Source organism: Neomonachus schauinslandi, chromosome 5 (genome assembly GCF_002201575.2).
Source record: "Neomonachus schauinslandi chromosome 5, ASM220157v2, whole genome shotgun sequence".
NCBI classification, from domain to species: domain Eukaryota; kingdom Metazoa; phylum Chordata; class Mammalia; order Carnivora; family Phocidae; genus Neomonachus; species Neomonachus schauinslandi.
The window spans coordinates 82,213,152-82,239,610 of NC_058407.1; the positions used below are offsets into that span (position 1 = coordinate 82,213,152).

Here is a 26,459-nt window from a genome sequence, read left to right on the forward strand (position 1 = left end):
GCAAATATGTAAGTGTGAAGTACTAGCCCTCCAAAAAACTAGTTTTAGAATTTATCCAGAAAGCATTATACTGTTTTGATGTGATGTGTCCTTTTCTCTCAAAGAGTGACTAAATTTCAGTAGCAGTAAACTGAAAATTAGTTAAGATATAGCAGTAATACAATTGGTACTCATTATTGGCACTCGTTATGTTCTATAAAGTTGCCATGAATGCTGAATTAGCAAATACCAAACAACTGCTCCTGGGGAAAGTACAGTTAGGTTCCTGAGAGCCTTTGGTCACACCATTTTCATCACCTGATCAACACATAACCTTATTTTATGTGTGTTTCTTTTTAAAGACACCTTATTAATATTTATTATTGATTTTATATGCATTTTAAATAGTGAAATCACCAACAAAATTTCTTACTCCTTTGCGCATGTCTGTGAGTAACTGCAGAAGCACTACTACAAGTAAATTTGGTGGTGGGAGAGTAACAAGTAAATTTTAGTGAGTAGGCAAATTTGCACATATAGATTCTACAAATAATGAGCAACTGTATTTTGAGAGGCATTTTTAGTTGCAAATGTGGATTAGCCACACATTTTGGATTATATTTATTTCACTGTTTCTCAACCTTAAAACTCTGTTATTCTATATATATTTGGATCTTGGAAAATTTAGACACTAAAACAAATTATAAAACTAAAGCAAAATGCATTTCCATAATCATAATAAGACAAAAGGTTTAGACTAGACAGATTTTTAAAAGCACTGGAATTCATTACAATATATTCTTTAGAATACTCGAATTTTCACCTAAAAAATTAGTTAATTATTAGGGTTTAAGTGAATTACCTGGATAAAAACTGTCACATACAAATAGTTTATGTACACACAAAAACTAGTTAAACAATATAACAAGAAAACATTCCCTTTATGATAGCAATAAAATATATATATATATTTTTAAAGATTTTATTATTTTATTTAGAGAGAGAGTGTGTGTGAGCTGGGGGAGGGGCACAAGGAGAGGGAGAGAGAGAATCCCAAGCAGACTCTGCACCAAGCACAGAACCAGACTCGGGGCTTAATCCCACAACCCTGAGATCATGACCTGAACCAAAACCAGGAGTCAGACATTTAACCGCCTGAATCACCCAGGCACCCCGGACATAAAAATATTTTTAAACAAACTTAAAAATAGAATTACCAAAAATCTACAAGAATTATATGAAGCAAAAGAAGATTTGAATAAATTGAAAGATAAGGCCTGCTATTGGCTATCAAGCCATCAGGTTAATGAATTCAAATAGAAATTCCATATCCTAAAATTAATGTGGAAAAATAAATGTTAAAAACATCCAGGAGGGCGCCTGGGTGGCTCAGTTGGTTAAGCGACTGCCTTCAGCTCAGGTCATGATCCCGGGGTCCTGGGATCGAGTCCCGCATCAGGCTCCCTGCTCTGCGGGGAGCCTGCTTCTCCCTCTCCCACTCCCCTGCTTGTGTTCCCTCTCTCGCTGTGTCTCTCTCTGTCAAATGAATAAATAAAATCTTTAAAAAAAAAAAATCCAGGAAATATTTGAAAAAGAAAATATTAAAGATAGAGTAGTAACTTTACCTATTATTAAAACATACTGTAAAGGTTTAATTAAACAACATGATACTAGAATGTGATAGGCAGGCATATCTGTCCATTATAGAAATATGTAATAAATTTCTAATATATCTGGATTACTTTTCTATTTCTTCATGCGTACATAATTCTAAGAATCATGGACATATCATAAAGTATAAGACTATTTAGCTATGGCTTAAAAATAAGAACACAAAGCAGTTAGTACTTTATGCTGTCATTCTTTGGTGAAATTGGATTCCTTTCTGGTTGTTAAGTAACTGTTGTCCACAGGCCTTTTGTGGACATTTGGAGTTGGTGCACAAAGATGTATTTTAGAAGATAGGACTATATAATTTGTTCTTCTTTATTCATGAATTATCAATACATATATAATGGTTTCGGCTACTGTGCTAAGCTCTAGAGGTACAGTAATAAGTTACAACCTCTTTCCTAAATAAGCTCATAGGTCATAAGGGAGACTTGAGTTATACAAGTAACTATTATTCAATACAGTAAGTATTGTATTAGCTTTATGAGGTTAAAAGAAGTAACAGTTCTTTCTGCCTGAAAGCTGGCACCACAAGAAAGAAGTGCTTCACAGGCAAACACATTATGTGGGTCTCAAAAGCCTTTGAAAAATAAGTAGAATTTTGCCAAGAAGAAAAGGAAAAGAGAAATCACTCAAAACAGGGAGAAAATACTTTTGAACACACTCAGGCATGGAAAAACACCGAGTATGCGAGGAACTCTTGATGGTCCTTTGAGGCAAGAGTACAGGATCTGAAGAAGGGCAACATATCTGGAAAGATAGACTGAGGACAAATTGTGAAGAATCTTGAATACCGTGCTGAGGGATTTGGTTGCTCTTCTTTAGGTAAAAACAAACCATCACAAGTTTCTCACAAAAGGGACATATAAAAACAGATAAAAGACTCAATTAGAAGGAATTCTCTGAACCATCTAGCTTAATATCTGGTTCTACCCTGTGGGCCCCAGAACCTATAAGAGTCAGGCAGTCTACCTTTCAACTGCTTATATACCTGAAGGCGCTCTGTAACTCAAGGCAAAACATGAAGAAGACAAAAAGATTTGTCGACAGTGACTGAAAGCCTTCTTTAAGACAGTACTCAAATCTGGAATCATCAGGGGAACTTTCAAAAATGCTCATGGCTGGGTCTCACCCCTCTTGATTCAGATTCAGTTGTCTGGGAAGCAGTCTGGGCATTGAGAATTTTTCAAAGCTTGCCAGGCGATTCTAATATACATTCAAGTTTGAGAACTCCTGCACTCAAACAATAACCTATTGTTTCTACAATTCTGGAAGTTATTTTTCCCAAATTTTAAGGTATTTGAAATTTGGATACTTCTTATAACCCTTATATGCATTTCATTTGAAATCCCTTTCTTCTTCCCTCTAAAATGCTCTTGTTAAATTTATTTGTACATCCTATAACTGATGGTATCTTCGAAAGGAGGAGATGTACTGTATACAATATGATAACTTACAAACAACAAAGTATAAAATATATACAGGAGCTGGTTTGCTGTTTGTTTCTTTGCTTGTTATTCTGCTCAGCATCCTCTTCTTGCAATGAACTAGTACCCATGCTGTTTTGCCTTTGGATGTCTATCTCTTGTTTTAGACCACTTATTCCTACAAGCTTGTTCAGTATGCACTCTCTAATTTTGAGTCTTTAATCGTTTTCCATTGGTTTCTACATAAGGTGTATCTTTCCTCCAATATGCTCAAAAAATGCTGGCTGTAGTGATCTAAACCTTCTGCGCTAACCTTAAGACACTCTTTTTGTCTTCCTGTTTTGTTGTCATTCCCTTTTAGTTTCACTCTGGTGGCCGTGATAGGTTTAAAATCCTTTTGGCTAAAAGAAATGCTTTCAAATTTTGGAGTCATTGCTGAAAACAGATCTCTCATTCTTATAGTGCTTATTTTTCTCTCTGTCTCTGTCTCTGTGTCTCTTGCCCCCTCCCTCTCACCTCTCTCTCAAACACCCCCCCCCCAAACCACAGTGCACATTCTCAACAACCAAAATCTCAGAAATAGCTCAGAGGTTTACTGTGAAAGATGAAATAATGGACAAACCGAAGGCGGACTTTTAAAGTGAGAAATGATGAGCACTATGAGAATCACAAGTGCCCCAAGAACATTCAGTGCCAATGAGAGAGAGGGAAAACAAGTCTGAAAAGATGGCTCAGGGTTGCTGTTAGGATTGGCAACTGAGTGAATTTGCAATCTTTTCTGGATATTTGTTTGTCTTAGTTTTTTATCATTATCCCCACTGTAATGTAATGGGCATACATTACATTGAATCTTGCTTTTCTTGTTCACTCTTGTTTCTCTACTGACAAGCTCATTTTCTTGTACATAGTAGGTGTTAATTTAAATATTTTCCAAATAACTTAATTAATGTGGGAAGAGGAGTAAGGGAGAATGAAGTGTCAAATATGTGATTTTTAGTATGATCCTAAATTCTTGGTCATATGTTTATTGACAAACACTAACCAATAATCATGTTCACCAGGGCCATCTTGCTTAATTATATATTTGGGGGAAAAAGCCTACTTATTTTAGTGATGACAACCTTTGCATTAATCATTAATGTGATATTGCTGCGGAAATGACTATATTAGATTATATTTCTAGAAATCTCTGTTCAGTTCAAAGAAGATAAGCCAATAAAAAAAGCTGGTAATGAATGATAAAAAAAAAAAAAGAGCGATTCCATTGTACTGGTTTATTTATTTACTGATGTGAGAGTGACATCAGCAAATAAAATGTATTCCAAAGATGGCAACCAAAACAGAGACTTTGTGGTTTGAGGAGTGGTTCAGTTGATTGTAAAAGATAGATAAAGACAAAAGTATAACACAGAATGAGATTCAAGGGACTGGATTTTAACCTAATCTAAATGTCCCATTCCTTGGCCATGCACGAGTCCGTTCTCTTTTAGCCCTAGTTACCTTTCTATAAACAAAGGGGAAAGTCTTAGCGACTCTCTAAGCTTCTTTACCAGCTCTTTTTATAAAAAAATTGCAATATTACATGAACATGACAATTATCTTCAAATAATAAAAAGCTAGTTATATGTAAAATGATACCAGTTTAGTTAGGTTTGTTTTAGAAGGTAGCATTACCCCTAACAGGATTTACAGAAGGAGATTTTAGTTCAACCTAAGGGTAATTTTTTAACCATTACATTAATGCAATAAAAAAAAAAAAAAGCTTTCTTGTATGAAGTAGTGATGCTTCATGCAGGTATCTAGGGAAATTATTCATTAAGTTAGAAAGTGAACTTGGTAACACCTTCCAACTATAGTATACTCTAATTTTCCTGCCTAAGGCATGACCTCAGGCCCAGCGTTTGAGCAAGCTTGTATGCCAGCATATTTGAATTGAATAAATGGTTTTCTTTTATCATAAAGTAAGGAGGGTGGGAAGCATGGAGCACCAAAACTTCGTCTCTTTGATTCGCTCTATAACGTTCAGCAGGTCCAAGGTCAACTGCCGCCATTAATGATTCCCGTGTTCCCTCCTGATCAACGGACACTGGCTGCAGCTGCTCAGCAAGGGTTCCTCCTTCCTCCAGGCTTCAGCTATAAGGCTGGATGTAGTAAGTACCAATGATTTTCCATTTGGGAGTGGGTGGAGGGCATGGCTTTAAGTCAGGCAATTTAATATTCCTGCCACACCAAGAAATGAGATCACCTATATAGCATTTTTATTTTAAAGAGGAAACACACAGAAAGTATAGAAAAGGATTTATGTTGGTATTTAAAAGAACTTAGGTTATTTCTATGCTTCTGAAGCCAATATTTGCCCTTTATATTTCAGTTTTATAACTTCCATTTCTAGTGTCTTTTATAATATGAATATAATTTTCAGGTTCAGTTTGTTTTTGCGAAGGTAAGATAGGAATATGCTTTTCAATTGCTTTCCATTGCCTTTTAAGATAAGCTCAAGTTTCGGGCGCCTGGGTGGCTCAGTTGGTTAGGCGACTGCCTTCGGCTCAGGTCATGATCCCGGGGTCCTGGGATCAAGTCCCACATCGGGCTCCCTGCTCAGCAGGGAGTCTGCTTCTCCTTCTGACCCTCTCTCCCCTCATGCTCTCTCTCTCTCTCTCTCTCTCTCTCTCAAATAAATAAATAAAAATCTTAAAAAAAAAATAAACTAAAGTTTCCTAATGTGAATTAGTTGGCCTTTTGTTATCTTTATCCTCCCTATATTTACAGCCTAATTTCTCAGTAGTCTTCTTTTAGTTCTTAGACCAACCATACTCTTTCTTGACTTTGGACTTATACTGTCGATGTTTTTTCTCCTCAACATTCTGAACGCCTTCCAACTCAGATCAGAGAGAACTTGCCCAGCCTAGTTAGATCCCTTTCCCCTAGTTCCTTTGGATCCTGTGTATTTTCTCTTTCATTTTAATTGTAAGTTCTATGAGGGCAGGTGCTGATTCTGTCTTATTCATTGTTATATCTAAACTTTAGTACAACATCCCATTACCTGTTGAATGAATGAATGAATGAATGACCACCTCATTACAAACACTACAAGGATATTTTTACACTAAGTGAGAAGTTAGACTAAGATAACTGTCTATATAGCTTTATTAAATTTAGATGCCTATGATTTTATGACTTCTTTTTTACCAAAATTGAAATCGCATACTGTTAGTTTGGGAAACAGTCTAATACTTCACTTTCTAAAATGTAAGTAGCCAAAATGCCAACTATAATCTGTTAAGTAAAAATCATAGCAAATTCCAAAGAGAGACTAGACTGCTAAGCAACATATATTCTAGAACCTTATTACCACGGCCATAAAAAATACAAAGACAAGTTTATTGAAATATTTTCATTGATAAAAGTAGAACATAATTGAAAGCAATTAATGAAATATCATCATCTTTTAGCTATTCAAGTAGAATATTATTTTGTAAAATCCAGTATATTTGGGTTCATTTATATGTTAATAAATTGCCCCATTAACATTTTGCTATGCTTCAGTACATACTGCGTCTGAGAAACTCTGTCCAACATTCCTAGAAACCAGATCTAAACTTCCTGCTAAATGATGTTTTGAATTTTCACATTTTAACATTTATTCCCAGTCTTTGAATTTTTGCTTTTTTTTTTAAAAGATTTTACTTATTTATTTGACAGAGAGAGACACAGCGAGAGAGGGAACACAAGCAGGGGGAGGGTGAGAGGGAGAAGCAGGTTTCCTGCCAAGCAGGGAGCCCTGCAGAGCCCGATGCAGGGCTCGATCCCAGGACCCTTGAATCATGACCTGAGCTGAAGTCAGACGCTTAATGACCGAGCCACCCAGGCGCCCCTGAACCTTTCTTTATATAATATTGAAGAAATGGGATATCATTTTTTAAATATACAAAGCCATTTGAGAGGAGTAGATTGCAACTACAAAGTCTAGGTAAAAGTGAACTGAACTCAGGACTATAAAAATTCACACTTGTATGGTATTTTGCCCTTTGCAGTTTTTACACTGTTTATGCACATCTTTCTCTTGACTTCAATTTCATATGTTTTAAGACAGTGTTCTCACTCTGGATCCTGAATTTATTCATTCCGTATTATTTCCACATCATTCTATCTTTGTAGATTGATTCATCCAGAAACACGAACATATTTTTACAATTAAGGGGTATATTTATATTCTAAATATTTAAATTATAAGAATAATTTAAATTCTAAATACAGAATTTTAAACTCTATTGCTACACTAAATTCTGCATTTTTAATCATAAAATATTTTTTGTTTTGTTTTGTTTCCATTTTCCTAAGGAATTACTGTTCACATTAAACACATGTTGCCAATGTGTTTTCTGGTAACCTTGGTTACTAAAGTGAAAAAAATAAGACACTTTTAAAAATCATCAGTTGCCTCAGACTGCACCTGCAATATATACATATAGACTAGTTCTGTTTTCCAGAAAGAAATTTTTTTAAGCAACTGTAGAAATAAGTCCCATTAGCAAATATTGTGCTGAAGAGAAAACCATATTGAGTATGAACAATAGCGTAACTCTAGGCCTGGAAAAGGTCAAGAACACCTCTACCTCACTCCCATTTGACAGAGTTGGCATACTGTGTTTGTTCAATGTTAATGTGATGTGGCATGGAGAAATTTTTCCCTTTCTAAAATTGTTCATATATTAACCATTTGATATTTGTACCTTTGGTGATTAAAATTATAAATAATACAATTTCTTTTGTAACCTTGGAAATAAAATAGAATAAAGCCTTTACAGCTGCTGGCAAGCTTCAAGCTAGCATCATGCCAAACTCTAAAACTAAGAAGCCAGTAGCAAAAGAAAGTACCACCCTTGTTGACACTCTGGCACTTTGAGTCAGTTTGGATGGAATCAGTAAATAGTTCAGACTATTCCTCCCTAATCACATTGCAGGAAAGAACAGAGACAGGGAAGGACACAAATCTTGCCATCTCTCCTTAGGGGGCCTTCTTATTATATTCCCTCCATAACTGCCCACCATATGTGACTTCTCTACTCGTCAGTTATTTTAATTTGAGTATTATTATGTAGTTCTCAATGAAAGAGTCTGACCAATTCATCTTGATTTGAGTTTCAAGTAAATATGAAACATGTATTTGTTGGTATCAAAAACTCAGATGCTTTTCATCAATCCATTCATAGAAGGTATTGATGATAAATTTTTCTGTTTAGACTACATGACTTGATAAAATAAATAAAATAAAAGTCTCTGGAACTACACAAGAAAGTTAAAATGTTCTCAATGGGAAAAAAGTAAAATAAAAACATAAGTTGGGGATGCCTGGGTGGCTCAGTCAGTGAAGCGGCCAACTCTTGGTTTTGGCTCAGGTCATGATCTCAGGGTCCTGGGATTGAGCCCTGCATCAGGCGCCATATTCAGCAGGGAGTCTGCTTCAGGATTCTCTCTCTTTCCTTCTCCCTCTGCCCCTCCCTGGGCTTATTCATTCTCCCTCTCTAAAATAAATAAATAAATCTTAAAAAAAAAAAAAGGTTGGGGACCCTAACCATCATCGATTGATTTAGCATCTTCTGTTTTCCAAAAAGGAAATTTCCATAATTTTCATAATTTCAGCACATAAAGATATTTTCTCTTTGAGAAATGTAGTAGTAGAAATATGGCATTGAATGGGGACCTACAGAATGGAGGTGCTGGATTTTCTCTTAATTGCTAGAATGAAGGTCAGTAAACAATAGAAAATAGCAGTACAGCCAAAGAATTCAGAACAAACCGTCTAGATAGAAAAGAAGCTTTAAAGAATGTTGTAGTCCACTCTTATCGATGAATATGTAGATAAATTCACAAATATTGATGTAGTATTATCAGAATCTCAGATTGTGTTCTGGCATTTGCTATTAATGAAATCAAACATGAAACTGCACTTCTTCATGGATCCTTATCTAGTTATTCCTTTTCCTACTTATTTCTTAATATCTAAAAATACTTCCAAACTTCTAAGGAGGTAAAAATAATGGTGCATTATTAAATTTGAATATTTTAATATATGTAATAATTTGATTGATAAAACACTGATTTGATCAATCAACTCCATTCACAGACCATTCCATTCAGGGGAAGAAATTAATGAAATAATCTGTATATTTAACTTGTCAGTTCTATGAAAACTGTCAACTAAGTTGCTATATGTAGACACACCCCAGTTTTTATATTGCATAATTAAAAATCCCAATTTTTTGGAGAGAGAGCGCACATGCACATGTGCACATGCAAGTGGAGATGGGGGTGAGGGGCGGGGGGAAGGAGAGAGAGACTCGTTTTGTTTTGTTTTGTTTTGTTTTGTTTTTTAAGAGAGAGACTCTTAAGCAGACTCCATGCTGAGCTGGACTCAGGGCTCTAGCTCAGGACCCTGAGATCATGACCTGAGCTGAAATCAAGAGTCAGACATTTAACCAACTGAGCCACCCAGATGCCCCCAAAATCCCAATTTTAAATTATATTTGTAGGTGCCTGCTCATTTTAATCATAAAACTGTGATTAAATTTCTTGAAATAAATTTTAAAACTAAATAACTAAGCTTCTAATACTGAATAATAAAATAAATGGTATACAAATGAATTGGTTCAAATACACTTTGGGTGGTTGAAGAGTCCAAGGAGATAGTCCCTTTGCCTCTGCTGGAAAATCTGACTGAAATCCTAACCTCTTGCTTAACCAAGATCTCCAACTTGTGAACCACAAAACTGTTTCAGGTAGATAGTTTTGAAATAAACTGTACATACTTTTGACTCCTATACAGTACTTTCATGTTGGCAAGAAGACACCACTTTTGTGTTTGCTCATCATGGTAAAAAAACTAACAAAATTCAGAATAATTTTGAATGTGTATGTTGGTTTTAGCATATTAAACTTGAGAGAGACTTTTGAGATAAAGTGGTTGAAGGTCATAATGTGGTTAATACCACTTTCACTGACTCCAATTTCCAGTTCTCTTTCCATAACACATGGCTTCTTCGCACCCCACCCTCAAGGTTAAATGCTATTCCTTTAGAACATATAGTTTATAGGCAGAAATGAGAAGAATAGGTGTTTCTCTTTTTACTAATAACTACAGTCCTCTGCCCCTCTCCTTTCTGTTTGGGTGTAAAATTTCTAGTTATATAATTCTAATAGCTGCCTTAGAAATTTTTGACAGGAACACATTTTATGTGGAAATAAAAAAAATCTACAGGAAGGCAATCCAATAAAATAACCCATTTTCTATATACAGTCTAAAACAAACAGTTGTAAAAGAGTTGGCTCAAGAGTTTAGCCCAAAGTGTGAAATTGAATGTATTGCATAGCTACAGATAGAGTCTTTCCCCATAGATAGGCATGTGCCTCGTGCTAAAGTTCCCGAACTGTGTGCTAAGGTACCAGGGTGCTTTTGCAAATCACAGGGGCATACAGCATATTTTAAAATTTCAGGGAAAATATGGAGGCATCTGTCATACTACATAAACTACCTTAGTTTTTGGACCTTACTACTTGACAAAACGGAGCAGTTGGGTATTTCTTTTGTCCTGCAGGTGCCACAAAAAAATTATTGAGCCGCTGACGGTGCCTGAATCCAAGGAATTTTAGGAACTCTTGGTCTTGTCTAGTCTATATTCATTTAAAAACCTATTATGACCTTTTTTACTATAAAGTTATTGGTGTTGACCTATCGTATTACAACCACAGAACAGGATATTATAACAAAATTTATCTTGCACTTATGGGATGTGGACAATATTGTATAGATAAGCAGTTGATTCATTTGTCTATACCAGTTGATTCCTGTGTCTATATGATTTCAAACATTTAATTGTTTGGTTCGTTTTGATTTAATTAACCCAGTGTCAAGTAGACAATTACTAGTTGAAAGGTACTTGGAATGAGAGAGCATGGACTTGGAATCAAGTTTTGCCTTGTTCTGCTACTTTGATTGTCCTTGTGCAGGTTACTGAGCTTTAGTTTTCTCATCTATAATGTGGATTCATAACACCCATTTTAAATTGTTATAGAGATTAAACAGGATTATATATGAAGTGGTGCCTAGTATTGTGCCAGCAAAACACAGATCCTGTTTCAAAAGGGGAAAAAAAAAGATTCTGAAACCACACCTGGCAATTAATTGCATTGCATATCCTGTCTAGGATCAAATTCATTTTGCCACACCTGAATGAGGCTTCCTCTGACTGGGAAAATAGAATTATTTAGAGAAAAGTATTACAGTGCTGAAGGAAACCGTTTGTCTCATGTAGATACAAACTTAGCCTTAACTATTTACATTATTATCACCAAGTTTTAACTTTTTCAGTTGTCATTTTCCCTTTGTATATTTATCAAAGCTCACGTTGGAAAAGATCATGTGATTGAAAATGTATTTAGTCATTGTTCTGGCTGTATGAAAATGGAAATATATTCACATACTCTTTCCGCATTTTAACATGTTGATTAATTTTTCAGAAATGTGCTAAATAAAAGAGCCATATAAAGTTACTGATTGAAATATTTAATTGCCTTATGAGATTAGCTTAAATAAATAGAAGTCGATGAGCCAAGCTTAATAAACTTAAAATATGCTGTATTTATTCTTCATCAGTTTTCTGAACAGTATTTCCGATTCCAATAAAAAAGGAAACTCTCAGTTAATTAGTTCCTCATACACCACAATAAAATTAATGTTTAGGAGTTAAATACCATAAACTTCCTCAGGCATATTTGCTGATATGTTCCTGTTTTTGGTTAATGTCACATGTTTCATTGTTTAATGGGGATATCATGTGGGTTCCATTATATCGCTCTTGTGTAAAGGGTCCATGTGTCTGGCATTTTAGGAGACTGCATGCTAATTTCTGATTTAACTGTGTCAGCTGTGTCAGCTGACATACAGGTCATTGACAATCAGTGCTGAAACAATCACCAAATCACAAGCTAAAAACCATTGACATGGTACGCTTTTATCAAACTGACAAAATAGGAAACATGTGTTGTCAGGATCACATACTGTAGGTTCTTTGTACATAAGCAGAGAGGACAGGATGTAATCATATATTCAGGCTTCTGTGTTTGCGTGTTTTAAAATTACTGTAACCAGCTCTTCTTTTTACCCCCTTCCCCCTGAAACATCTTATAAACCAATAACTTTGAATGAACCAGACTTTGTTGTAGAGCTTAGTAAATATAGATATTATATTATTTGTTATATATTTATTACATAAATATATATAATTAGTACTATTAGTAAATAGATATAAAATATATTTTTTAAAGAATTGCTGTGGTACCTAAACAGCCAATCATTTAAATTCCCATCTGCAAGAAGTAAGATTGGTGATGTAAAAATATGAGATGGTTAAAAAGTAAAGAGAACTGAGTGCAGAAATGTATCTAACATTCCACAATTACATGGTGTCAGCCACCCTCCAATTCTCATGGGAAAGATGTTTCTAGGCCAATAAAATGTGTTTTTTTCCTAAAAGGGAGTTTATAATATTTTTACAAAATTCATCACTGAGAAAAGGGAGATGTACATGTCTTTATTGTGACAAAGTGTCATACTTTGGTATAAAAATAATAGCTTATATTGTGCCTTATTGTTTATAAGACATAGACATGTAACTAATTTTAAGCATCATAACTCTGTGAGATAACTGAGCTATGTTAGTAACTAGTGTTTGACCCAGCCCTCCCCACACACACGCTCTACCAACAAAATACACACATACAAGCAAACAGACTATGAATATATATTTAATCTTTTAATCCATCTTGTTTGCTTTTTTTAACACAAAAGAACATAAGCATGCCATTCAATTTAAATATAAACCCATTTGGGTCAGTATTTTCTTTTTGACTTGATTCTTGATCATGCAGAGTCGCCAAATGGAGAGTCAGCTAATGACACTCTATGCTCTCAGCCAAGAGGCCTCAAAAGGTGGTGTTACCATATATATATATATATATATAAGTTTGCCATAGTGTAGCCTACCCCTCAGAATTCTAAATTCATATTTTTCTGGCCATGGCAAACATGGAATGTCATCTCTGTAGCAGGCTGAAACTAAGGTCATCAGACTGAAGTACAAGCCTAGAAGAGCAATACATTATTTTAATTGAATAAATGTAACTGTCAATGATACTGGACGCCTCTGTTCTCCAGTATGCATGCTCTTTCACTGTAAAAAAACTCCATGAGAAGGCAAACTTTAGTCATGAGGTTGATAGGAAAATATGGAAGCAGAAAAAGTAGTTAAGAAAACAGTGAAGAGAGCATTTGACTCTAACTCTACAGTAGATACATATTTTCCATGAGGACTGAACAAGTCATGCTCTTGGAATATCATGTGGAATCAGATACTGTATTAGGTTTACCTACTGTAAAAGACCAAAATAATACTAGCTTAAACAAGGTGAAAGAATATTTTTCACTTACCTAATAGTCCAAACATTGCTCCTATGGTAGGTCTGTGATAGCAGATCCCAGGCTTGTTCTCTTATTTATTTATTATACCGCCTTCTGAAATTATGGCTCCTGTCTCACAGTCTTGGATATCTTCCCCAGCACCATATCTCCATTCCAGGCAGAGGAAAGGGCAGAAGCAGAGAGAACTACAGCTACTTTTTAAATAGTACTATTTCCCTAATAATTTATTTTGGCTCTATGTTCAAAGAGTATTTTCTTAAACCTATTTATATAGTCAGCTCATAACAACCGTTCACATTTTTTCCTAATATATTAAAGATAGCACTTGCTGACTACACAAACCTCAAACAATGTAGAAGTATAGAAAACAAACTAAAAGTTATCTGTCTACACTCATATACCCCTATAACCCCACTCCCCAGAGGTTATCACTATTAACAATTTGGTACTTATTTTCCCAGGACTATAGATATAAATATGTACTTATTTATACATACATATGTATATACATCTGTTTATGTATAGATACAAATATGTAATATGTATGATCTGAACATATTTGTAGGTTGTAATGTATATGCTATGATACATATATACTATATATTTGGTATGTACTACATAATATATAAGGTATGTGAAGGTAAATGTTATATTAGGAATATTAAAAAAATCATGGCCATCTTTTCTTTTCCCAAATTTTAGATCTCACTTATCCTGCATCATATTCATTAATCTGGATAACCATATTTTATTTGCATTCCCCACTAATGAACATTTAATTTTGTATACAATATTTACAGTTAAATAATTCTAAGGTAAACATTTTTGTGTGCACATATTTGCCCCAAATGAATTCTTCATGTAACCAGTTCTATTCCAATATATGGCATTTTACTTTCATTAATTTGTTCCTTTTTGAACATTTTTCCCGAGAGATTGCCTCTAAATTCTAATGCTCTCCTAGTTGGTTAATGGAAGGACTAAAACTTTGAAAGTTGGCTGGTGTGAGTTAAGCTATAAATAAGCATCAATGAGACTTGTAATCCAAAACTATTAATTGTCTGGATTTAATAAATTCTGTTAGGGAAAAAATTAAGCAAGATATCAAAAGACCTTGGTAGTCACAATCCCATTTCATATCATTCTGTGCCCTTAGGCTAGTCATTTTCTTCCTTGTGCCTTAGCTTTTTAATCTTTAAGGTAGCTACAATAATGTCTGCCCTACCCACTTCATAAGGAGATTGTAAAAACTAGATGGGAGAGTATAGGCATTTCTCAGGAATTTAAATTATTATATAAGTATAACATATCATTATTATTTTTAAATGTATAAGTCTGTTTTGAACATTTAGGATGTGACATAATAAAAAGAATTTCAGGAGTTGATTCTAGGCTTCTGTACTTCTGACCAGGACTTTTGCATTATTTGGTTTTCATTTTTTAGGGGGAGGGGCTATTCCATAATATTTCTTAATTTTCAGAGGTCTAAAATATATCATTCTAGTAAAAAGCTCTCAACCATAAATCATCCCAAACGTATAGCTCATAGCCTTATTGTTTCAGAGTTTAGGAAACTTCCTGTTCTCAACCTGCAGATCACGGACTCTGGATACATTCCAGGAGGAAGGATATCAATGACAGACAGAAAAGTGGAAAGGCTATAAAAGGTGTCATAAAATGAAATGTTTGCTAAACCTTATTATTAGAAGTGGAAAATAAAAGAGAAATAGCATTTGATTTGGTCTTAAGTGGCTTATACGAATGCCCCCCTTCTAAATCACTACTTTCAAATGCCTGTATCATTTGGGGTGCTTTTCTATGTGCCATTTATATCCTTGTAAGACACAGAAGCAAAATGTAGACACAGTAGTCTAATGTAGGTTCGGATATAGAAGCTGTTCCCTAATTAATGATTCTCTTCGAGCAGCTTAAAATGAATTATCATGCAATAGCTTAAATGATGCCTTAGTAGCAATACTGAAATACAGGAGGAAAAGGAAATTTCTTTGATTCATTGTCACCTTTTCAGGGATACTCAGATTTCTTAGATAATTAACCCAGGAATTTTCATTAATGCTAGAATTCATTTAATTTATGGGCAAAGAGGTAAAGAAAGAATGCTCTATCTTTTATAATCAGAAATTTCTTCCTATTTTGAGAGGCATTTCTTAAAAAGTTTATCATCTCTAGCCAACTGGGTAACTATTAATTAAGTAGAATAAAGTTTTCATTTGCCATGCTCCATTTAAAAGACATAAAAATATTTCTTTTTGTGTGTGTGTGTGTCAGTATGACTTTTTTTTATTATGTTATGTTAATCACCATACATTACATCATTAGTTTTTGATGTAGTGTTCCATGATTCATTATTTGCGTATAACACCCAGTGCTCCATGCAGTACGTGCCTTCTTTAATACCCATCACCAGGCTAACCCATCCCCCCACCACCTCCCCTCTAGAACCCTCAGTTTGTTTCTCAGAGTCCATCGTCTCTCATGGTTTGTCTCCCCCTCCGATTTCCCCCGCTTCATTCTTCCCCTCCTGCTATCTTCTTCTTTTTTTTTTTTTTTTAACATATAATGTATTATTTGTTTCAGAGGTACAGGTCTGTGATTCAACAGTCTTGCACAATTCACAGCGCTCACCATAGCACATACCCTCCCCAATGTCTATCACCCAGCCACCCCATTTTTAAAAATCCTTTACTGAAAAAGTTAGCCTATGACGAAGCAGTGAAGAACTAACAATTACCTCAAAACATCTTCTTTTAAATAGATGTTTAGTTAGACAAGAGATAATTATTAATTTTACTTTCTCAAATAAAATTCATATGAAATATTTATATTTATTACTTATTTTATGAGAGTTTACTCTAAAATATTAGCATTCCTTATAAAAAGTTTCAAGTATTAAAGTCTTATACTATTCTAGCAAATCAATAAAGGCTTTACAGTTTTACAATTTTCTGCATTTGGAAGCCCCTTTATCGAAACTTGTGTATACCATATCAGTTCTTCTGAACTTTTTAACTTGGATTCCACAAGATGATTTAGTGGAATTGTTATAAATTTAACTTACCTAAAAGGTAGGGAGGGAGGAGGTATAGCTGAGCTTATTACCATAAAAAGCAAAGTTCACCTCGCTTGGATTTCAGAAAGTCTAAGGTAATTTGAACAGTCACGATGATGAAAGATTTTGTTTTGGTCGTTTGTTTATATATAACATCTTTTCTGGTAAACACCTTGACCATGCTCAGGTGCCTTAATGACATCATAATAATGGTTTCTTGTTAATGAACAGAAATTATTTTAAGATTTTAGAAATTAGTATTATTTACTTTTAAATATTCAATGAGATATGAATTGCTTTAAAATCAAAATTTACAAAAGAGACAGATTATGGAATATTATAAAAGAATTATTTGATAAATGAAAATATTTTACAGAAGATTCTTTACCTCTTCTGGGTCCATATTTCCTTATATCCCCAAACCCTAGGCTTCTCTTTCCCCTCTATTCCCTATTGTACTTTTGTATCATTGGTAAATGATCATCTTTTTTTCATTATTGTTTGAATTAAACCCTGAATTGTTTGAATTAAATTGAATTGTTTTGAATTAAACCCTATACAAAAACTAATTTGTTCCTTATTGTATAATTATTTGCTCACAATCTGTTTCTTCTACTAAACTGTAAGCTTTTGATATGGGAAGAGTGGTCTCCTGTGTTTGATATTTGTTAATTTCTTAATTAAATAAATATTCTTCATTTATTCAGTCAATAAAAAAAAAAAACATTTTAACAGCCTGTGCTATGTATTTAACAGAACTGTGCATTTTAACAGTTCCTGTACTAAGAACTGGGGATTTTAAGATGAGTAAGACATAATCCCTGCCTTTAGGATGCTCATAGTGTATTTGGGGAGAATGACAGATGTAATATGATAGACATATGCCTACAATTTTAACAGAAGTCAGGGGAAAGGGAGTGAATTCAAATTTAAGAGAGGTGGAAGGTGTCAGGAAAGGCTTCTTGAAGTGGGGACCCCTAAGTCAAATTCCAAAGGATGAAGGACAACAAAGCAATTGAAGAAGTTGCCGGGGTGGAGGAATACAGAAACAACATTCCAAACAGAACAAAGTAGTCTGAATGAAGGCTGGGAAGCAAGAGATGGAATAGGGTGTACATGGACCTATAAATAGTTGTGTTTTAAGAGTAAATTATAAAGCAAGGAATGACAAGTGAGTAGTGCGAGGACGTAAGAAGAGACAACTCAGGGACATATTTATGCTCTGGATATGCTAGAGGAACTGAAAAACCATCGGGGCTTCCTCTCATCCTTACTTTTTAGCTCATCCGTTTATTCATTTAGCGGATGTTTAGTGTCTATTGTGCATCAGGCACTGCAGCTCATGGACTTCTCTCATCTGAAGACCTAACCCAAGCCTAGCCCTTTCTTCCTCTGGTTCTTTCTTCAGTGATTTGAGTTCCAGTAAATTCTTCCTTTCTTTGGTAATTACTGTCTTTCTCATTCATTTGATTTTAATCATGTGGCTTTGTTTTATTTCACTTTTGGTATCTGTATATCTTATTTTTGTACCTAAAGTGTCATCAAGGCAAGACTATACGTTTTATTTCTTTGTGTCCTCCACATAGTATTAGATACGTATTAGTTGAAGGAACACTAAATGCATATATCTATTTGAAAATTGAAGTCTGTATTTGCATACTGTTCTAAAAATAGTCTATGATGTTTTCTGAAACAATACTTTTTTACTGAAGTACTAATGTCTATAGTACTTACAAACTGTAAGATCCTGTACATTTGTGTGTGTGTGTGTGTGTGTGTGTATAATGAGAATAATAATAAATCTACAGTACTGAATTGTGAAGATTAAATGAGATTTTATACACACACATAAATATGTTCATATATATGGATGTATATATGTATATTTATATATGTATATATGTAAAACATTTTAATAGAGTGCTAAAAGTCAACAAATACTAGTTGCCCACATTTCAAATCAGTAGGAGAATACTCAGAAAATGATGTTGGAGCAATTGAATAACTATTTGGGTAAAAAATTAGTCATTCTTTAAACTATGTATTAAAATAAAAGCCCAAACTATAACTTTTTCTTATTTTTCTTCTCCTGTATCTCTTTTCTCCCATCAAATTGGTCATCAAGTCTGTCTCCCAGTTCATTCCCTCCTCTCTTTCCCTTATGATTAGTGTAGGCCACTATCATTTCCCACTTGATTTACTGAAGTGGTATTTAACAAGTTTGTTTGTCTCCAGTCTCTCCCTCTTTCAATTGATTCGATCCCTTGCCACAAAATTGATCTATCTAAAACACCCATCAGACTATGTCACTTTCCTGCTTAAAATCTTTCAATGACTTAACATTGCCTTCAAAGTGAAACACAGGACTCTGTAAAATATATGTTCTACCTACTTCTTTAGCTGCAGAGCTTACCCTTCCCTTATGGCATCACATACACTGAGAATATTAAAATATAATCGGAAGCAGGGGTCAGTAAAGGATAGTGGTTATGGTTAACACCACCCTATCAATGGCAGGGGACTCCTTCCAAGCAGAAGGAACCCACCAATTCATCTTTGGGCCCATGAGCTGAAAGAAAGCACCTTTCTTCAAAAGTTCTATCTATAGTGTCCTTTTTACCTCATTTTTTCTTAGATTCTTACAGAGCTCCCTCCACCTGGAAGTTAGAATTGTAAGAGCAGAGTGTTTTAAGTCATGATCTGAGGAGATGATTAATTGGAGCAAATTAGTAGTAAATGGTGGATGCTTATTGTGGGACTCTTTAACAAATAGAAGACATGGAAAGTAGGTGGTAAAATGGTGCTGAAAGGTAATGTGGTAGTGAAACTAGTCATTTTTAAAGAGATATTTTAACAAATAACATTTCTTGAAACTGTTTCCAAGTTAAGTTCTTTTCTTCAGGTTTCCAGAATACCTTTTACACCACCTTCTAGTTTGCTCATTGAATCATTGGGTTGGCTTATATGTTTATCCCCCTCACTTGATCAGGAACTCGTCTAGGGCTGGGGTTGTCTGTGTCTATGTGTATGGATATTAATTTTTGTATTTCACAGCACCTAGCAAAGGCAATCTGGTATTTGGCAAGGAAGCAAAACCAAACCAAACTAACAAACACAAAACCACGGAGGGCTAATAAAGGAATGAGTCTCCTTATTTCAGTGAAGATAAAGCCATAAAACTTTCCAGAACATTTATATTAGTTCAGTGGATGAAAGGGTGTATGTCCTTGACTGAGGGTAAGAATATACTTGTTTTGACAATCTTCCTCAGCCTAAACAACCTTGTTGGAAAATGTTTTTCTTACTCTGTCATATATCATAGAAATAAGTCCTTCTTAGTGTCAGTGGGGATAATTATTATCTAAATATTCATTACTTTAACACTAATGCAATTAACATGCTTTCTGAGGGGTTATTGGGTTATTCAGTACTAGCTATCTCATTTATATCAATAGACACTATAAGCTAGGTTGTATTCTAAAAACAATTGACTAAGATGCCTCAGTATATTTTTCAACTTTTTGAAAAATTTGTTTTGAGCTAGAATTTTCCATACTTGGCTTTGAAATAGAAGCAAATTAATTCTGGAAAGGGTTAGGGAAAAACTGTTCAAATGGTTAAAACCTAGGAAAGAGTAAAAGATATTACTTTTAACTAGTTGAAAGTCAATTTGAATAACTTACACATGGTTGAAATTTAAAAGTCAGAATTTTCCATTATCTAATTTTTACTAAGTACTTGATGAGGTATTTACAAAATAAACCTGTTGTAATATTTTTTTAGTACAGTTAAATAAGGGATGACACAAATAGTAGATGACAGTAATTACTTCAATAAAAGATCTTTTTTTCCTCAACAGGTCTGAATTTCTCTTTTGCCATTAAGAACTACCCTTGACCTTGTTTTTTAAAGTCTTATAGATTCTGGGGGCACCTGGATGGCTCAGTTGGTTAAGCACCTGCCTTCGGCTCAGGTCATGATCCCAGAGTCCTGGGAGGGCTCCCTGCTCAGTGGGGAGCCTGCTTCTCCCTCTCCCTCTATAGATCCCCCTGCTTGTGCTCTCTCTCTCTGTGTCAAATAAATAAATAAAATCTTTAAAAAAAATAAAAAATAAATAAAGTCTTATAGATTCTGTGTTCACTTCAGACACCAGCACATGCATGTAATATATTTTGAATTTAATTAAGAGTTAAATTGCTGTATTGGCCATTTTCACAGTTATTGTATTTGTATTTACTTAGTAACTTGGAGCAAATTTCAATCAAACTAATTCTGGGTATTCTGGGCCTGAAAAGTTGTCAATAAGGTAGACATGCTTCAAATTATGTATGTTTGTATGTTGAACAGTGCCTTAGACACAAACTTTGAAAATTAGTTGATATCCTGTTTATGATTATATAATTATATCTTGGAAACTATATACGATTAAAGATACATAATAGCTACTGCAGTCTTTTTAATTCATGCTGTGAGTCTTTTGTTTTCTCCAATTAAACATCAAATACACTGATATGTGACCATGTATGGCAAACATATTATATTAGTTTGCTCAGGCTGCCATAACAAAATACTACAAACTGAGTGGCTTAAAAACAGAAAATTTTTTTCACAAGTTCTGGAGGCTAAAAGTCCAAGATCAAGGTGTCCATGGGGTAGATTTCATTCTGAGGTTTCTTTCCTTGACTTGTAGATGGCCATCTTCTCCTCCTCTGTCCTCACTTGGTTGTCCTCTGTGTTGTCTGTGTCCTAATCTCTTCCTCTTATACAAACAGTAGTCACATTGAATTAGGGTCCACCCGAATGACCTCGTTTTACTTTAATTACCTCTTAAAGGCTTATCTTCAAATACAGTAGCATTCTGAGATACTGGGGGTTAGCACTTCAACATGTAAATTTTGGGGGAGGGAGCACAACTCAGCCCATTACACATATATAAAATTATTTAGCTTGTGTAAATGTTTTATGTATATACGTGCATTTATGCCCACACTACAATATGGGATGTGTACAACAGAATAGTCATTCATTCATATGTATAAATGTTTTATATACGTACATGCATTTACAATATGGGATGTGTATAACATAATAGTCATTCATTCATATGTATAAATGCTTTATATATATACATGCATTTACACCCACACATATAGGATGTGTATAACGTAATAGTTATTCATTCCTATGTATACAATTGACCCTTGAACAACACAGACTTATTCACACATTTGGATTGATAGCAAACACCTGCATAGGTATTTTGGGCACTTCTGAATTACTAACATTTAGTGGTTAATAAGAAATTGAGTATGTGTTCATTTAAAGTTCATTAGTTAAAATCTCAACTTAGGTTAGAGATTGGGTCATTTTTAAAACCCCCCTATTACCTAACTTCTTTAGTGACACTTGCTAAAACTTCATTTCATATCAATTTCCTTGTTGTATCCAAATATCCTCCAGTCTGGGGTATGAAAAGTTTCCCAGCTCCTTGACTTCAGCCTCTTTTCCCTCTACTTTATTCTATCACCTATCAGGTAAACTGATTTCTCTCCATTCCCTCAGCGTGTCATACACATGTTTTGATGCATTTCACCCTACCTAAAACATCTATCCCCCTTCATCTGCAAATCTTCAAGTCCAAGTTCATTATTATTTTTACCTTTATTCTCTAAAGACTGAAGCCTGGAATTAGTTCTCCCTTAACTCCTATAGAACTCATGGATGCTTAGTACTACTCAAATAAGCAACGCTTAATTAGAAAAGATGGACGTGTAGTAGATAGAGACCAAGGTTTCTTTTGGTTTGGTTTGGTTTGGTTTTGTCTCCCAAAGAACCCAGCAGAGTTCTGGTCACATGGTAGATGTTATAAGTGCTGATTTATTGATTAATTCACAACAGGGAAACTAAATTATATAAAATGAATTATCACTGTGAAGAGTACCATAGCCTCTATACTTTTGCTATAGTTAATTGTAGGATTATATTGATTAAATGAGCAATATAAATAAATTACATAGTTTTAGCATTTAAGTTGCCTATTCTAATACTCATACATTAATATTTGTTATTTTGGCTACTTTGCATAATACAAATTCAGCTTTTATATATCTAAACTTCCCTTTACTTTATAAATTCAGATAGTGTTTTCTAGATTAAATATTAAAAATGCTAAATGCTAAATAAAACCTTATCCATTGTAACATCAGTCAGTTGTCCACTCTCTCCTATATCATCAGTTTTTTTCTCTATTTATTGGATCTTTCTTGCTGGCTTACAAGCATTCTATAATGTTTACAGGTAGATACCTTTTAAATAAGGTTTTCTTGACCACACGTCCTTCAATAATTACTGCAAAACACCTCAGTGGAATTGTCTATTCCAGCACACCTCAAATGAGTGCAAATCATCTGGGACTCTTGTTAAAATTTAAATTCTAATTCAGAAGGTATATGCCTGCTGCTTTAACAAATTCTCCCAAAAGGTAGTGGCTTAAAGCATCAAACATTTATTTGAACACAGCCGTATTGGATACCTGTGGCTCAGGCTCTTCCACAGAGTTGTGATCAAGGTGTTGCCCTGGACTGTAGTCATCTCTAGGCTTGACCTGGGGGCGAATCTGCTTTCAAGCTTTCTCCTTTGGTTGTTGGCAGGCCTTATTACTTGCTATTGGCTGAAGACATCATTCCTTTGCTATGCGAACCTCTCCATAGGGCACCTCTTAACACAGCTGCTTGGTTCAAGACAGAGAGGCTAAGGATGGGGAGAAGATAAACAAGACAAAGCCAGAGTCTTCATGTAACCTAATATCTCAACACTTTGGCTTCTGTTCAAGGATAGGGGATTACACTAGGACATAAATACAAGGAGAAAAGTAGGAGTCATTGGGGGTTCCGTCTTAGAGGGTGCCTGCCCAAGTAGATTTGGGGTGGGGTCTTAAATTCTACATTTCTAAGGAACTCCTAGGTGATACCAATGCTATTCTTCAAGAACTTCACTTTGAAGAGCAAGGGTCTGCACTTTCTGCCTCCAGTTTTACTTTTAATCATCCTTTGTTGATCACACTCACTCCAATTAGGCTTTCTCACCCTCCACTCCACTGAAATTGCCCTTTTTGAAGTCACCAATGACTTCTACATTACTAAATCCAGCATTTGAAAAAAAAATCACTCTTACTTAAAATGTTTCCTTACTTGGCTTCTGGAACATCAAATTTATATTTTCCTCCATTTTTCTGCTAGTTGCCTATCTCCCTGACTATAAATATTAGCATATTCTACAATCCAATCCTTGGACCTATATTTTACCTACAGTTAACTTCTAAATGGTATCATGAGGGCTTATAGCTTTAAATTCCAGATATATGCTGACCACTGTCAAATTTATGTCTCTGATGTGAATTCCTCCCCTAAAATCCTGACATGTTTACCAAGTGCCTCACAGAATATCTCTACTCAGATACCTAATAATAATTTCAAACTTAAAATGTCCAAAACAGAATTATTTACCCCCTTCCCCACCTCCCCCTTCCCCAGCAGGCCCAACCTGGGAATCTTGCTTCTCGTTTATGTTTGCAAACCCAACGAAGTGAAAAACATGAGGGGCACCTGGGTGGCTCAGTCGGTTAAGCGACTGCCTTCGGCTCAGGTCATGATCCTGGAGTCCCGGGATCGAGTCCCATATCGGGCTCCCTGCTCTGCGGGGGATCTGCTTCTCCCTCTGACCCTCCCCCCTCTCATGCTCTCTCTCTCTCTCTCATTTTCTCTAATAAATAAAATAAAAAAATATTTTTAAAAAAAGTGAAAAACATGAAAGTCATTCCTGAGTCTTCTCTTACTTTCTCATGTAAACAATCATTAAGTTTTGTCAGTTCCTCTTCTTTTTATCCCTTCACTTTCCCCATCATTCTCCATCTCAATATCACCACGCTAGTGCAGACCAGTATTTTGTGTTGTACAGAGATGTGCATCTTTTTTTTTTTAAAGATTTTATTTATTTATTTGACAGAGAGAGACACAGCGAGAGAGGGAACACAAGCAGGGGGAGTGGGAGAGGGAGAAGCAGGCTTCCCGCCGAGCAGGGAGCCCGATGCGGGGCTCGATCCCAGGACCCCGGGACCATGACCCGAGCCGAAGGCAGACGCTTAACCGACTGAGCCACCCAGGCGCCCTGAGATGTGCATCTTTTTATTATTGATTCCAGCTTCCAACGTCTAGGCTAAGTGATTTTACTCAGCTCATCTTTTTTCCATGTTCATGGTTTCCTTTATCCTACAGAATAAAATTTAAATTCTTTAATACTGTTTATAATGTTGTACATAATCTGGCCCCTGATACCCTCTCCAGTCCCATCTACTTCCTTACCTGTGCCCTAAACTTCAGCAATGTGGGGCTATGACAGAACACTCCCTTTTGACTGCAAGTCTTCATGAAAATTGTTTTCCTTCCAGGAAAGCTCTTCCTTTTCTTTTTCTTTTTCTTTCTTTCTTTCTTTTTTTTTTTTAAAGCTCTTCCTTTTCTTCTTTGTTTGGCTAGCTTTCACTTCATTCAGATTTCAACTTGAACATAACTTCTTCCTGGAGACCACCTTTGACCTCTTAGACTAGGTTTGGGACACCCACAGTGTAGTGCCTAATGTTATATACTTCCCTATCTTAACAGTCATTGTATTTTCTACTAATCTTTGAATTATCTTTATTTTTTTCTCCCAGTAAGCTGTAAGTTCTGGGAAGCCCAGATCAGCAATGGTGGATTCAGATATTTTGAAGCATGAAAAATATAATTTGGGGGCCCACTTTAAGAATATATGTAATTATCTATTTATAATCATTGTTTTAAGCATATATATATATATATAATTTTCAAAAACACACATAGAAGTGAAAAAAAATTTTTCATTTATAAAAAGAAATCACAACAAAGTAAAAAAGCTGACAAATATAAAAACATATGATCCTTTGAACATACTGCTAGGGGCCTTTCCCAGAACCCCAAATCTTAAGCTTCATTAAATATCCTTTGCATATTAGTCTTCTTTAAAACTCTATTTCTAGTATCAAGAGCAGTGCTTGATACATAGCAGATACTCATAAATATTTTTGAATGACTGTATTAATTGAGTTATTTTCAGTTATATTTTCCATACATTTACATTGAACAAGTTTTTCACAAACTAGATTACTAAAACAATATGTTTTATATGTTAGAAAATGGTTCTTATAACTTTTTTATTTTTTACTATGGTAATAGTTCAAATATTGATAATGTACATATCTGTTAGCATATCATTGGGCTCTATACAAAAAGTGTATGTGCTTCTTTACTAAGTGGAAAAAATTTGCATGAAAAACATACCCTATAATCTTCTACATGTGCATATATGTATATATATTTGTGTGTGTTTCTATATCTTTATAGATCACATGTATTAAAACTTTAATTTTGAATTACTAAGATTTTGTTTTTTCAGATATCACCACAAACAGAAACCCTTCAGGGAGAAACCATCTATTTTCTGTTTTCTTTATAATATGTTTTTATAAACATTTATCTCTGGGATAATAAAGATTCCAGTATTTTATATAACAAAAATGCATAAAATGTTTTCTTTGCTATGAATTTGTCTGCAAGATATTATTTAAAGAGGCTATTTGAATTGAGACAGTAACATTACATTCAAAAGATAAGCTATTTGGCTTAAATCTTTAGTTTGTTAAAATAGAATTAAGTTTAGTTAAGTTCCTTTTGTAATAACAATTTAAATGTGCTGAGAGTTGGTGTGCTCCTATCAAGACTGGTAGGGGGTGTGTGTGTGTGTGTGTGTGTGTGTGTGTGTGTGT

At 34.7% G+C, this 26,459-nt stretch overlaps 1 protein-coding gene across 3 annotated transcripts in view; it reads left to right on the forward strand.

Moving 5' to 3' along the window:
• The window catches only part of SOX5 (SRY-box transcription factor 5), a 346,461-nt gene that overhangs the window by 217,890 nt on the left and 102,112 nt on the right, over positions 1-26,459 (forward strand). For all 3 annotated transcript variants that reach the window (XM_021690523.1, XM_021690525.1, XM_021690524.1), the window contains exon 6: positions 5,107-5,227. In XM_021690523.1, the coding sequence (XP_021546198.1) occupies positions 5,107-5,227 (121 nt within the window). The remainder of the gene's footprint in view (positions 1-5,106; positions 5,228-26,459) is intronic.